Source organism: Eptesicus fuscus, chromosome 11, assembly GCF_027574615.1.
Source record: "Eptesicus fuscus isolate TK198812 chromosome 11, DD_ASM_mEF_20220401, whole genome shotgun sequence".
Taxonomy (NCBI): Eukaryota; Metazoa; Chordata; class Mammalia; order Chiroptera; family Vespertilionidae; genus Eptesicus; species Eptesicus fuscus.
The window spans coordinates 64,651,981-64,666,585 of NC_072483.1; the positions used below are offsets into that span (position 1 = coordinate 64,651,981).

General features: G+C 43.3%; 1 protein-coding gene across 1 annotated transcript; it reads left to right on the forward strand.

The window, feature by feature from the left end:
- The first annotated feature begins 3,336 nt into the window (after nucleotides 1-3,336).
- On the forward strand, nucleotides 3,337-3,563 carry LOC114232802 (39S ribosomal protein L53, mitochondrial-like). Its single transcript, XM_054722846.1, is given in 2 exon segments — nucleotides 3,337-3,418; nucleotides 3,421-3,563. Coding segments are annotated over 2 exon segments (225 nt in total).
- Nucleotides 3,564-14,605: the final 11,042 nt, after the last annotated feature.

Genomic DNA, 14,605 nt, shown 5'->3' on the forward strand with positions numbered 1-14,605 from the left:
TGCAACTAAAAAATTATACCTCACACTTAAAAAATTAAATACTTCTTTAATACCATTAAATAGCCATCATAGTTCACATTCTCCCCATTTCTTATAAATCTTTTTACAGTTGATTTGTTTCAATTAAGATTCAAACAAGTTCCACACATTGCATTTGACTACTCTGTCTCTTAAGTTCCTTTCTATTCTACAAGTTTGCCAATTTTATTCCTTGCCAACTACTCATTGGAGAGCCTATTGTCCCAATTATGCCCCAATTAATTGATTATCTGTCTAGACTTAGTGGGACAAACGCGGGTGACCAGGAGTCAGCAATAATGGCCTATCCTCTGGTACTTCAAGTCTAGACAGCTGAGCCAAACCGGAACACATGACACACAAGACAGAATTAGTATGCAATCACACAGGGTTTATTTACCTTCCTAGTGGGTCCTAGGCTCCAGCAAAGGCCACCCAGTGATGCACACTGAAGGACAGACGACGAAAACAGAGACAGGCAGGTGGCCGCAGTTGGTTCAGGCTCACACAGCAGAGCAATCAAGGGCTTGTCTCTCGGAGCCACGTGGAGTCCTCCTCTTATCAGGCAGGAGACCTCAACTGAAGACTGTCTCAGGGTTATATAGACCGTGGTAAACAACTTGTGTCCTTATCAGTGTGGGCCAGACGGTGTGCCTTATGCTGGAAGCAGGGCATTTACACTTTAAGGGCTCAGGGCTTTTACATCAAGATAGTGGGGTGTTCATTAATTTTGGAAGTTACAGAGTATTGGGGGGTTCCATACAGCAAACATTTCACACAATAATTATTTCATACATTAGAGGGATTACATTATTATAACACCTGGGGCCCTTAGCCTATAAAATTTTTCATATTCTGGGCTTTTGTACACTCATACCATAATGAAAATTTATTAAGTTGAATTCTAAGTTTGTATGGAATCTATTTTTGTTTGTTACATATTTAATATACCATTGCAGAGAGTATTTTTTTTAGGATTTCACATTTGTATTTATAAATGAGATTGGTCTATAAATTTTTGTATTTTGCCATAGTTAGGCATAGGGTTATCCTTGCTTGGTAAAATAACTCATAAAACTTTCTACCATTTTGTATGTTCTGGAATAACATATAGTGTTTTAAATTCATAAAATTATATAGTCTAGAGTCCTTTAGAGAGGCACTTATTGACTGTTTTCTCTGTTTTTTTCATGGTGATTAGACTATTCAGGTATTCTATTGCTTTTTTAATCAATTCCACTTTTATATTTTTTCTAAGAAGTAATCCATTGCATTTGTGTGTTTTTTATAGTCAGCCTTATTTAAGTCTTATTTTATTCTTTCCATTTTGAATACTTTTTTTTTTTTTTTGCCAATATTTCTTTATTTTTATCTTCTATTCTGGAAGCATTGTAACAGTTTTTAGTTCCTCTGATACTTACCTGAAAGTTTTCCAAGTACATTGTAATGTATGTTTTAAATGCCAGAGCTAAAAATTAAATATCTTTAACGTGCCACATGTTTAAACTAAAGTGTTTGTCCCTCTTATACCCCTCAGCTCCCTAATTCCTGTATATTTGGTGTTCATTACATTACTAACATTTGTATCTTTTACTCTAATTAATTATTTTAATTGTATTTAATTACATTATACTAGAGCCCTGGTGCATGAAAACTCAAGCATTGGATGGGGGGGGGTGTCCCTCAGCCCAGCCTGCCCACTCTCACAGTCCGGGAGCCCTCAGAGGCAGGAGGCGACCTGGCGATCAGGGGAAGACGATGCCCCCATCACACCTCTGCTGCTGCCACTGCCAGCAGCACAAGCCTCAGCCCAGCCCTGGTTACCTGTGCCTCAGGCTGGTCCTGGGAGCCTGGGCAGCCACCATCTGAGGCTTGCCTGTACCTTGGGCTGGCCCTAGGTGGCTGGGAGGATGAGGGGACTGGGGAACTTGGGAGGCAGGTGAGCAGAATGGCAGGACCTGCCTGGGAGCCGTGCGCTTGCTTCCCCAGCAGGACTGAGGGGACTGGGTGCCGCCATCTTGTGGCTGTGGGCACCGCCATCTTCCATATTTGAGAGCATGACAGTCAATTAGCATATTTCCTCCTTATTGGCTATGGTTGCCACCATCTTTGTGAGGACATGACCGTCAATTAGCATATTCTGTCTTTATTAAATAGGACTAGAGGCCCGGTGCACGAAATTCGTACATGGGGGTATGTATCCCTCAGCCCAGCCTGCACCCTCTCCAATCTGGGACCCCTCAAGGGATGTCTGACTGCCCGTTTAGGCCCGATTCCAGTAGTATCGGGCCTAAACGGGCAGTCGGACATCCCTCTCACAATCCAGGACTACTGGCTCCCAACTGCTTGCCTGCCTGCCTTCCTGATTGCCCCTAACCGCTTCTGCCTGCCAGCCTGATCACCCCCTAACCACTCCCCTGTCAGCCTGTTTGCCCCTAACTGCCCTCCCCTGCAGGTCTGGTCCCTCCCAACTGCCCTCCCCTGCTGGCTTGATCACCCACAACTGCCCTCCCTTGCAGCCCTGGTTCCTCCCAACTGCCTTCCCCTGCTGGCCATCTGGTGGCAGCCATCTTGTGTCCACATGGGGGCAGCCATCTTTGACCACATAGGGGCAGCCATCTTGTGTTTTGGAGTGATAGTCAATTTGCATATTACTCTTTTATTAGATAGGATAGAGGCCTGGTATATGGGTGGGGGCCAGCTGGTTTGCCCTGAAGGGTGTCCCAGATCATGGTGGGGGTTCCCTTGGGATGTGGGGTGGCCTGGGCGAGGGGCCTGTGTTGGTTTGCAGGCTGGCCATGCCCCCCGGTGACCCAAGTGGAGGCCCTGGTATCTGGGATTTATTTATCTTCTATAATTAAAACTTTGTAGCCTTGAGCTGAGCCAAGCCTCCTGCTTGCTCCATGGCTGCAGCCATTTTTGTTGGGACTTATTTATCTTCTATAATTGAAACTTTGTAGCCTTCAGCAGAGGCCAAGGCAGGCCAGGGTGTGCAGAAAGCTTGGCTTCCTCCATTGCGGAGGGCAACCCAAGCCTCCTGCTCTCTCCAGCTTTGTGGCTGCCGCCATTTTTGTTAGGATTTATTTACCTTCTATAATTGAAACTTTGTATCCTTGAGTGGAGGCCTGGGCCCACCAGGGTGTGCGTAAAGCTTGGCTTCCTCCACTGCCGGGGAAACCCAAGCCTCCTGCTCGCTCCGTGGCTGCAGCCATCTTGGTTGGGGTTAATTTGCATACTTGCTCCTGATTGGCTGATGGGCATGCCTTGTGGGTGTAGCAGAGTGATGGTTAATTTGCATATTGTGGGGCGGAGGTTACCATGGCGGCGGCCACCGTGGCTCGGCTAGGACTCCGGGCAGTCAAGGAGGTTCGGGTTCAGTTCTGCCCCTTCGAGAACCTTGGAGTCTATGAGGAGACGGACATCGCCTGATTATGCGCGGCGCCCACCTCACCGCCCAAGAAATGCTCACTGCCTTCACCTCCCACATCCTGGCCCGGAGCGCAGCGGGGAGCGGGGACAACCCTGGCATTGATGCGGGCTGCTGACAGCATGTAAGAGACCAACAAACAGATGTTCACCTGGGACTTATAGAACACTTATCCACGAAAAGCTTGACTTAATCATTCAAATCACCATCTGGAGGGCCACAGACACCATCCCCACCCCTCAAAAGAGCCCTGTGACTACAAATCTAACCAATGCTTCTGGGATGAGACAGGGTTCGGGAGGGGTCTAGACAAACTTGAATTTATTTCGTTTTCTAACCATCACTCACTGCTTAACTGTTTTGAATTTAGCTCCCCCCACCACTCTCTCAAGTATGATACCTCTTACTCTTATTAGCTAAATCCAGTACTGTTTTCTCAGTGCTGATCTCTCCACCTAAGTAGCATTTGCCACTTTTAATTCATTCCCTATGGAACTTCTCTTCCTTTTTCTCTCTTAAACATAAAGGTAAACTCCACCCCCACCCCCCCACCCCTCTTTATTTTTGAGCTATCTCATCTTCTGTTATAACTTGAACTACCATTTTGAGTTAAACCCTGCATTTCTGTTTGGGTCTAATCTTAATTTCTGTGCTATAGTCAGGTTACCTACTACCAATTTTCTCCGAATCTTACAAACATTCTTTGTTCAAAATAAAATTGATAATCTTACATACACTTAAAAAAAATTTGCACATTACTCTTTTATTAGATAGGATGTCATTATTTTGTTATTTTTATATTACATCAATTATTTATTTGGTAACATCAAATTTTGTGTTATATCATAATCCATAGTCATTAAAACAATATTGATGTATTTCTGTTTTACAGTTCAGGTTTCCCCACTGGTCTTTTCTTGCATGACTTTTCCATACTTCATTTTTGTTCCATCTTTCAGTCAACTGAAGTATATCTTTAAATAATTTTTAAAGAAAAGTACATGAGTGGTATGCTTTCTTTGCATACTCAGAATGCCCTTTATTGTTTTCATTATTAACCATGTATTGTGCTACAATATATATATTATCACAATTTCTGACCTTCAGAATTGACTTAGACTTTGTTCCACTGCCTTGGGGCATTTTGTTCTACAACCCTGAAGTCTGAGTTCAGCCAGCATTCTATCTCTTTGTTAGTGTGTGGACACATATAGGATTTCCCCCTTTACTTCTGTAGCTATGTCTTTAGTTATTTTTGACAGGATAGGATTCGATGTAATATTGTTATCATGGATCTTGCCTGGCATGCTGAGCCCTTTCAATATACATAACTGGTTCTTTTTTCAGTTCCATTAAATCTTTCTGATCCATTTATTCTAGGCTCACTTTCAAAAACATCTATTATCCATATGCTGACTATCTATTCTCTGTCCTCCCTATTTATCAATAAAAAAAGAAGAAGAAAGTTCCAGAAAGCACTACTCCTCTTAGGTCATTAGTATGAGACTTAAATATATTAACTTAAAATGATTGTAATCCTATGTCAATGTTTTAAACTGGATGACTCTTCAGCATTTTAATAATGTGAATTGCTATCTATTAACCAAGCCTCAAAGGATATAAACTTTTCATCGCAATACATTCCTTTCCTCAACACAAAAATAGAAAAAGGTCATTGCAACTTACAAAGTTGTCCTGATCTGTGTTTCTGAGTTTTAATTCTTATTTAGTGTCAATGGAGGATTTTTATGGACTGAGTTGTGTCACCCCAAATTCATAGGTTGAAGCCCTAATCCCAAATGTGACTATATTTGGAAAGAGGGCCTATAAGGAGACATTTAAAGGTGAAATGAGATCAGTTGCCTGTCCTTTGCACCCCCTAGCCCACATTGCCTGTAACCTGTAACCATAATACCCATTCTTATTCCTTTTGCCTACCTCCTCATGTAATCTTTATAAGCAGCTGGCTTATGGGGGGGGAGGGATTAAAAGCAGATTTTTTATGGATGACCTACTGCTCTCCCATGTTGCCAGCAATATTGGAAAAATTTTAAAAGAAATAGGGGAAAAGATTAAATGAGGTCAAAAGGGTAAGGCCTGATTCGGAACAAATGTGTGCCCTGTAAGAGGAGAAAGAGGCAGCAGAGATGTCTCTCCACACAGGCACAGAGGAAAGGCCATGTGAGGACACGGCAAGCAGGTGGTCATCTGCCAGCCCCTAGAGCACTCTCACCAGTAACTGAATCACCTGGCACCTTGGTCTGTTGTTGAAGCCACCCCGTCTGTGGATTTGTTATGGCAGCCCAAGCTGACCAATCCAAAGAATGAGTGACACCACCACAGCCCGTCTCTCCCCAAAACCAGGCAGAACTGTATACAACAGGATCTCCCAGTCTCCCAGTAAGGAACTGGGAGGATAGTGTGTTGGAGTTTCCATGGAGGGGCCCGGTGTCACAGGATGATAAGTAGAAAATGTATAGACATCTCCTAGGTCCTATTTACAAGTGTTTCCACAATAATGTGAAGTGTGACATGGACTGACTTCACCTATGATCCAGAAAAGGGCAGAGGCAGTTTGAAAACTTAAGAAAAGCATATAATAAAACAGAATTGCTTTTATTATAAAGGAGATGGCAAATATGGCCTTAAAGACTGCCACTCCTGGTGCCATTCTGAAAGGGAATGGTGAGTCCTAGAGATGATAATTCTCTTGGGATTATCTTTGCATTTCCAAATTCTTCTAATGGGAGCACTAAAGCTTTCTCTCCCTAGAGTAGGGGTCCTCAAACTTTTTAAACAGGGGGGCAGTTCACTGTCCCTCAGACCGTTGGAGGGCCGGACTATAGTTTAAAAAAAAACTATGAACAAATTCCTATGCACACTGCACATATCTTATTTTGAAGTAAAAAAACAAAACAGCAAAAACACCTGCATGTGGCCCGCGGGCCATAGTTTGAGGACGCCTGCCCTAGAGTGTTATGATTATGGTGACCAGACGTCCCGCTTTTGGCGGGACAGTCCCGATTTTTAACAATTTGTCCCGCGTCCCACGACGTTTTAAAAAAGTCCTGATTTTTGGAAAGAATGCACGACAAGCTAGGGAATGGCGGGAGAACGGGAAGGGAATATACGGTTTTTGGCGGCCATGTGGCTATTTAGCCAGGATATGAGTTTTATATTATTTTTGTTAATTTTATAATGTTAAACTTTAATAATAACAAATAATTGTTGAGAACTGATTATCAAGAACTGCTTATCAAAGTTCGCATTGTTGATCAGTTGTTAGAATTCGACCACCATTGTTTGGACTTAATGAACAATGGCATTTTTTGGGATTGGCAACGATGAAAACATTTTGTAACTGTCTCAGACGATACACATCGTACTGCGTGCTAGTAAGCTAGTTAAACAAGTGATGTCATTACAAATCAGCTATTCAGATAATTTAGGTAAGTAATTTATTTATTTATTTCATAAATACATAAATTTTCTTGAATTTAGCAGACAGTACTCGTATTATTTATATTTTATAGTGGCGGCAAAAAGTCTAGCGTCAGCCTTGAAAGTGACACTTATGACTTACTTTAATCAAGAAAACACCCCCCACCCCCCACCCCCGGTTAATGGTGTCCCGCTTTACCAATGTTAAAATCTGGTCACCTTAGTTATGATAAAAGATCTTCCACCCTACTGATTCCCAGTGGGCAGAATTGCTGTGGCCTACATGATCTTGCATCCATTTGTGACCCTTTTAGCTGAATTAACTCTCTCTCTCTCTCTCTCTCTCTCTCTCTCTCTCTCTCTTGTCAGTCTCTCTCTCTCTCTCTCTCTCTCTCCCCTCCCCACCCCTCCCCTTCCCCCCATCATAGGTCTTGGCTGCTCTGTCACTAAAAAAGGGGGGAAAAAACACAGTAAAGAGTCATTTATTTCTTTTGAATGGGAAGTTTCAACCATTAGCAGTCTGGTTGCCATGACAACCAAGACCCCTATCTCTGAGACTGTCTCTCCCTTTAGCTCCCTTTTATTGCTGTACTGCTCTTCTGGTTTTTAAACTATTTCTACCCCTCAAGAGCAGGATTTGGTTTATTCTGCTGAATTCAGCTGGCCTTCCCCCACTCGCTATGAGCTGTAGGCTCAGGCCACCCTCTTTTGGTCTCCTGCTGGCCAGGCCCACCCAGTTCTGACGCACACCTCCTTACACACTAATGACTCTTAATGAAACCAGTGTAAGTGACAGCCTGGCAGACAATGCCAATTGCCTCTCCCCAGGGATCTCTTCTAGTCCTGTACCCAGGCTATTTCTCTCTTCCTGGTCCAGCTGGGTTTTATTCCTTTCCTCTCGCACTGGCCAGGGCTGCTGAGAGCCCAGGTCAACTCAGGACTGCCTCCACCCAAACTGTGAGACAAGAGACTATAAATGACTACAATGGTTCCCTGAAGCTTGGCAATGCTAAAGCTGTAAAAATGGAACAAAGAAAAGCTTTGCAGAAAAATGCCTGAAGGAATTCTATGTAAGAATTTATCCCCCTCTCCAGCTGACACCAGAATTCAACCTTGGAAAACTCATTTTTAGGAGCTGTGAAGGTGTGGTCCCTTGGGCAAGTACATCTGTCCTCAGGAGAGGTAGACTTCATTGGCAATCAGCATCTGGGCTGAGTACTACTTGTCTCGGGTGCTTTCCAGGCTCCTGCAGAGTCAGGCTCTGATATTAGCTGCATGATGGACTTCTGCAGGCGATTGTATAATGCTGTTCCATCACCAGAGGGCAGTGTGGATCCTCTCCAGAGACAGAAAGGAAGTAAAGATAGTGAAAGTGGGAAGTAGGAACTAGAAGGAAGTAGAGAGGGCTTTTAAGGCGGCAAAGCTGCTCTCAATGACTTTGTGATTGAGAATCCAGTAACAGGAGCACCAACCAAAAACCAAATTAGGTTGGCTAAGAATAACCAGTTGGACTGTCATGGTTAGGCATGTGCTTATGTCTGGAAAAACTTGAAGTGAGGGTTTTCTTACTGGGACACAGGCCAGAGGTCCCTTCTTTTTCTTAAATTAATTTTTAAATCTTTATTGTTGAAAGTATTACATATGTTCTCTTTTTTCTCCCTTTAACCCCTTATAGCCCACCCCAACCCCACACCCCAGGCCTCCACCCTGCTATTGTCTATGTCCATAGGTTATGCATATATACACACAAGTTCTTTGGTTGATCTTTTCCCCTCCACCTACCTATCCCCGCCTCCCCTTTGCAGAGGTACCTTCTGTATCACAAGCTTGGGACCTCACAGATAGCATAATGCAACAACTGAGGTGTACTAATCAATGTGGACTGGAAAGAGGGCCGTGTGGTCTAGTTTTTCATCAAACAGGTTGTGGTCACATGGTAGGCCCAGCCACGTGGAAATGGCCAACAGCTCACTCAGACCTGAATAACTGACCCTCCCATTTGCAAGAACATGACCTGCTCTCCAGGATGCTGCCAGCCAAGGATCAGGTCCTCACTGCCAGAGGGGTCTTTGGTCCTAATAAAGTAAACCTGACCAGATGGTGTATATAGAAGGGTCCTCTGAGATGGTTGTACATCTGTCTGCTTCCCATTGAACTTGTTGAGGAGGAAAACTTTCTCCTCTGCCATTCAAGGTCTAATAATTAAACTGACAAGAGAGAGTAACAGGAGAAAAAAAAAAAAAACTTAACTTTGTACATAAGGAGGCTCCATAAGGATATGGGGGCCCACAGACAGTCATGTAATTGAGGCTTACATGCCATTCTGAACTAAGGAGAAGGAGGTAGGGGCTGGGACTTAGGGAGGAAGGCAATGCACTGGAAGATGGGAAGGGCAAATGTTGGTAAATAAATGTTTGCCCTGCCCTGCAGAGGTAATGGGACACAGAAAGGAATTAGATCTCCACACCCTGCAGGCAACCCCAAGCCCACCACACTTAGCCCACACATTCTTTGTAGTTAATCCTGGTGATAGCTCTCTTCCTAAAACCGGCCCTCCAACTAAATTCGTTTTAGTCAGTTAAGGAGGAGATGAGAAGTTCTTCCGGAGCCTTTTGTTTCCTAAAAATAATCAGCCTAAAAGAATCCTCATCCAAAGAGACATATTTTGGGGTGGAATCCTGCTTCCCTACAAAATGGTCAACCACTTCAGAATCACCAGGGAACTTGTTTAAATGCAGATTCCCAACCCTGGATAAGAATCTCTAGGTTTGATGCCCAGGAAGTGGTGTTTTTAACAAGTTTAACAAGTTTGCCAGATGACCCTTTTTTGGAACTGTTATGCTTGGCATCCATTGCACTAAGAGAAGATTGGTCTTTTGTCTGACTTAACCTTTTGACAAGGGAACAAATTTAAGGCTTCCGGGAAGAGAAAGGAGTTGAGAGTAAGGAGATAGGGAAGACTAAGAGGAACAGCAGCAGTGTGGGCAGGTTTTGGAGGGTGAGGGGCAGGCATGGTGAGCATATTATTGAGCAGCTGTCAACAGGACTTCGGAGGTGGGTGAGTGGAGAGGAGCTTCAAGATGCTTTGTTAGGGCCAATCTTGAGAGACTTGAGATATTTCCTTGAGATGCTCGTGCTGAAGCTGTTTTGGATGGTGAGCTGGTATTCTATTTCAATGTGAAATCACCCTGAGCTGGCTGCCAGGCACCCCCATCATATTCAGGCTACAGGCAGTTGTAAACATCCTGGGAGCCAGACTATTGACAGGTCCAGACTGAAACGCTTTCCTGCAGTGGCTGCATGGAGAAACACAAAGTGACGACAGGAGGGGCCCAGAGCTGAGGACCAGAGGCCCCAAGGTGGCAGTGAAGCAGTGACAGCCACACCTTGAAAGAAGCACTGGGGACACCCACCTTCCAGGGACCCGGGGAGGAGGAGAGACTGGAGGGGAAAGGAGCGTCCCTAGCATAACAACCCCTTTCCCTCTGAGTGCTTCAAAGGACCAATTCCCACTGTACTGCTTTTTAGGGGATGAAGTGGGGGTTGGAGAGAAGGGACGCTGTACCCAGGGGAGGGAGGAAAAGGTGTAGAGTGGTGGGGTCCCGCTTCACTCCCCAAATACCTAAAACCAAAGCACACCTTACCCTGAAGAATTAATTTCCTTCTGACTCCTTGCTTCTGGTCCCCAGGAAAGATTTATAGTTCTGTTTAGCTGCGTCCTTCAACCTAAGTTCCTTCCATTTAACTAACATGGTCTATTTCATAAGTTATTTCTTGAGAACTACTAAGCCTGGCTTGGGCTTTATTCTGCTGAAAGAACACCTGCCCTTGGCCCTGGAGTATATAAAGTAAGAAGATAGGGAAGACTAAGAGGAAAAGCGGCAGTCTGGGCCAGGTTTTGGAGGGCGAGAGGCAGGCATGGTGAGCATATTATTGAGCAGCTGTCAACAGGACTCTTAGTGCAATGGATGCCAAGCATAACAGTTTTCTCTCACTGACAGATAATGCAGGGTGCCCAGCCCCAAATTAATCATCCTAATTTCTCAGAAGGGAAGAAGTGTCATTTCATCTAATCACATATTCGAAGTGCCTGGCACACAGTGGCCGCTCATAAAGCTAAGTCATTGCCATTGCCTGAGATAAGTGAGAGTTCCTTGCCCTTGACCTGAGTTGTCCCAGGTCATTCCGACCCTCCTGCCATTCTGTGCCTGTGGAGCTGAGGTCCCATCATGCTTCATGCTTTGGCCCCACTACAGAATAGGTAACCAGCTCCTGACAGGCTGACCAGAATCCATGACTCTGGCTAAGGTCAGGCAGTGGGATCCTCAGAGAGAACAGTGACCCCGTCCCAGCCCAGAGGAGACCATCTGCCCAGGGAGTGAGCTGACTGGGGACCAAGGAAAGCTGGGAGGGTAGAATTTCTGAGACTGCCCACCTTCTGTTCTTATTTTCCTACATACAGTTTTTACTGTGAGAAACTTTTTTTAAAAAGAGGGGTGATGTTTTTCTCAGAGACATTCATAGCAAGGCGTCATTCCTGCCTCACTTCTCACCCCATCCCTCCACCAGCTCCCAGGGTGGAAATTCTTGATCCATCCCAAGGTCCAGCCTCAGTGACAATCCAGACAGGAGGCAGAAACTTGTAAGCAGCCAAAGAGCTGGCCCATGATTTGCTGGCTCTGACTTTAAGTAGCATAAGTGTAGAATTGGCCACTAAGTTACGGATTCCTTGGCCATCTGGAATGTTGGATGTGTGTGGAAAGTGAGGATGGAAATGGAGTTTCACATGCCCCACTTCTAAAAATTCCCAGAGAAAAATATGTTTTGGAAATGCCAAAAATGTGATAGGACTTTCCATGAAATCAGCAATAACAATTATGAAACATGAGTCATGGTTCTGTTTGTTCGGAAACTATGAAAATCATAATTTATCATCATGATAGAAATCAAACACCTAACTTGTTCAACAAGTTGTTCTAGAACAATTAGATAGCATATGCAAAGAATTCCCAAAGACATCCACTCTCTAACCCCAGAACCTGTGAATATGTTATGTGATATAGCAAAAGGGACTTTGCAGATGTAATTAAGGTTAAAGACTTTAAAATATGAAAAGTGCCCAGCCGGTGTTATTCAGTGGTTGAGTGTCAACCCAGGAACCAAGAGGTCGCCAGTTCAATTCCCAGTCAGGGCACATGCCCGGGTTGTGGGCTCAATCCCCTGTGGGGGGTGTGCAGGAGGCAGCTGATCTCATCCTTTATGTTTTTATCTCTTCCTCTCCCTTCCTCTCTGAAATCAATAAAACTATTTTTTAATTAAAAATAAAATAAAATATGGAAAGTATTCTGGATTATCCAAGTGGGCCTAATCTAAGCTTATGACCCCTTAAAAACAGAGAACTTTCTCCATCTGTGGCAGAGAGGGAAATTAGAGTTTCCAAGCATGAGAAGGATTCCATGTGCTTTTATTAAGAGTAAGGGACCCTGCATTCAAGGATCAGAGAGAGGCCTCCAGGAGTGAGGGGCAGCTCCAGCAAGGAAATGGGGACCTCAGTCCTACAACCTCAAAAAACAGGATTCTGACAACACTCTGAATGAACTTGAAAGTAGGTTCTTCTCAAGATTCTCAATATGAACCCAGCGAACCAACACCTTGGTTTGGGCCTTGTGAGAAACCAGAGCAGAGAAACCAGCCAAAGAACCCACTTTTCCTCTTTACCTATTCTGACCTATAGAACTGTTAGCTAATAAATTTGTGTTGTCTTTTGACACTAAATTGGTGGTATTTGTTATGGGAGTAACAGAAAACTAATAAAGAGACGTTGAGTTAGACAAAAATCACTAAGATAAGACATAAAAAACATAAACTACAAGGGAAATTTTTGGATAAATTGAACCATCTGTTCTTTGAAGATGCTTTTAAGAAAATAAAATTTAAAGAACCAAGCCAAAACCAGAAGAATATATCTACAAAACACATATCTGATGAAGGACTTGAATCCAGAATATATATATTAAATCTTATAACTCAATAATTCAGAAATCAGAAGACCCAAACGTGTTTAAAAGTGGGAAGACAGAAGATTTGAACAGACACTTCCTCAAAGAAGATATACAAAGGACAAATTAAGCATATAAAAAGATGTTCAATATCACTAGTCATCAGGGAAATACAAAGTAAAGTCCCAATGAGATAGCAGTGCATACCTATTGCCACAGCTAAAATTTGAAAGACTAACAATACCAAGAGTAGGCAAGGATGCTGAGCAACTAGAAATCTCATACATGGCTAATGGAAATGCAAAACGGTACAGCCATATTGAAAAATAGTCTGGTAGTTTTTATAAAATTAAACATATGCTTATCATTTGCTCCAGCAATCCCCTTCTAGGTAGTAAAATGAAAAATATATAAGTCCTTACAAAGACCTACACAGGATGTTCATAGTAGCTTTTATTTGTAATTGTCAAAAGCTGAAAATAACTCAAATGTCCATCAACAGGTGAATCATTAGACTATAGTACATTCATACAATGGAATACTACTCAGCAATGAAAAATAATGAACTATTGATAAATGCAACAACATGGATGAGTCCCAAGGACTTCGTACTAATTGAAAAAAGTGAGATTCAGAAAACCAATGTTATTAGTCTGCCAGGATTGTCTTAACAAAATACCACAGACTGGGGTAGCTTAAACAGCATAAGTTAATTTCTCACAATTCTAGAGACTGGAAGTGTTGGAAGAATTGGTTTCTGGTAAGAGCTCTCGCTTCCTGGCTTGCTGACTCTGCCTTCTGGCTGTATCCTCACATGGTCCTTCCTCTGTGCATGTTCATCCCTGATGTCTCCCTCTTCTGTCAGATTGAATTAGGGCTCCACCCATATGACCTCATTTAACAAACCTTAATAATGAATATTGGCCTTGCTAGCCACAACATTGAAATGGCAGAACATGATAGGATGTGAGTAGGAAACAACTTTATTCTTTTCCCCAGGTCCATTCAAACCCCATTTGTAGATTCAGCTTTTACCTGTCCTCCGATAAAACCTTGGGTGAGATCTTGAACCCCATACTTTTGTCTCTTGCTCTTTTCTTTTTTAATTGTGACCAAAAAACAAAACAAAACCCCACATAACATATGACATCTCAACCATTTTTAAGTGTACAGCTCAGTCATGTTAAATACCAGAGACCGGGTGCACAAATGTGTGCATGGGTGGGGTCCGGCCAGCCCGCTCTCATCGGGTAGATGGGGCCAGGCTGGTGGGGGTAGGGGCCATGGGAAGTTAGCCTGCCAGTCCCACCCCCTGGTCAAATTCCCCGTTGAACTCCCAAACTCCCAGTCAAGGGGACAATTTGCATATTAGCCTTTTATTATATAGGATATTCACATTGTTGTGAAACAGATCTCCAGAGCATTTTCATCTGAAAAAAGTGTTCATCTGAAACTACAACCATTAAACAACTCCCATTTCCCCCTCCCCTCAGCCCTTGGTGACCACCATCCTATTTTTTGTTTCTATAAATTGGCCTACTTGAGATACCTTATATAAGTGGAGTTAGGCAGCATTTGTTTTTGTGAGACTTGCTTATTTCACTTAGCATAATGTCCTCAAGGTTCATTCATGTAGACCATGATAGGATTTCCTTCCTTTTGAAGGCCGAATAGTAGCCTATTGTAAAAATAAACCACATTTTGTTTATCTATTCATCCA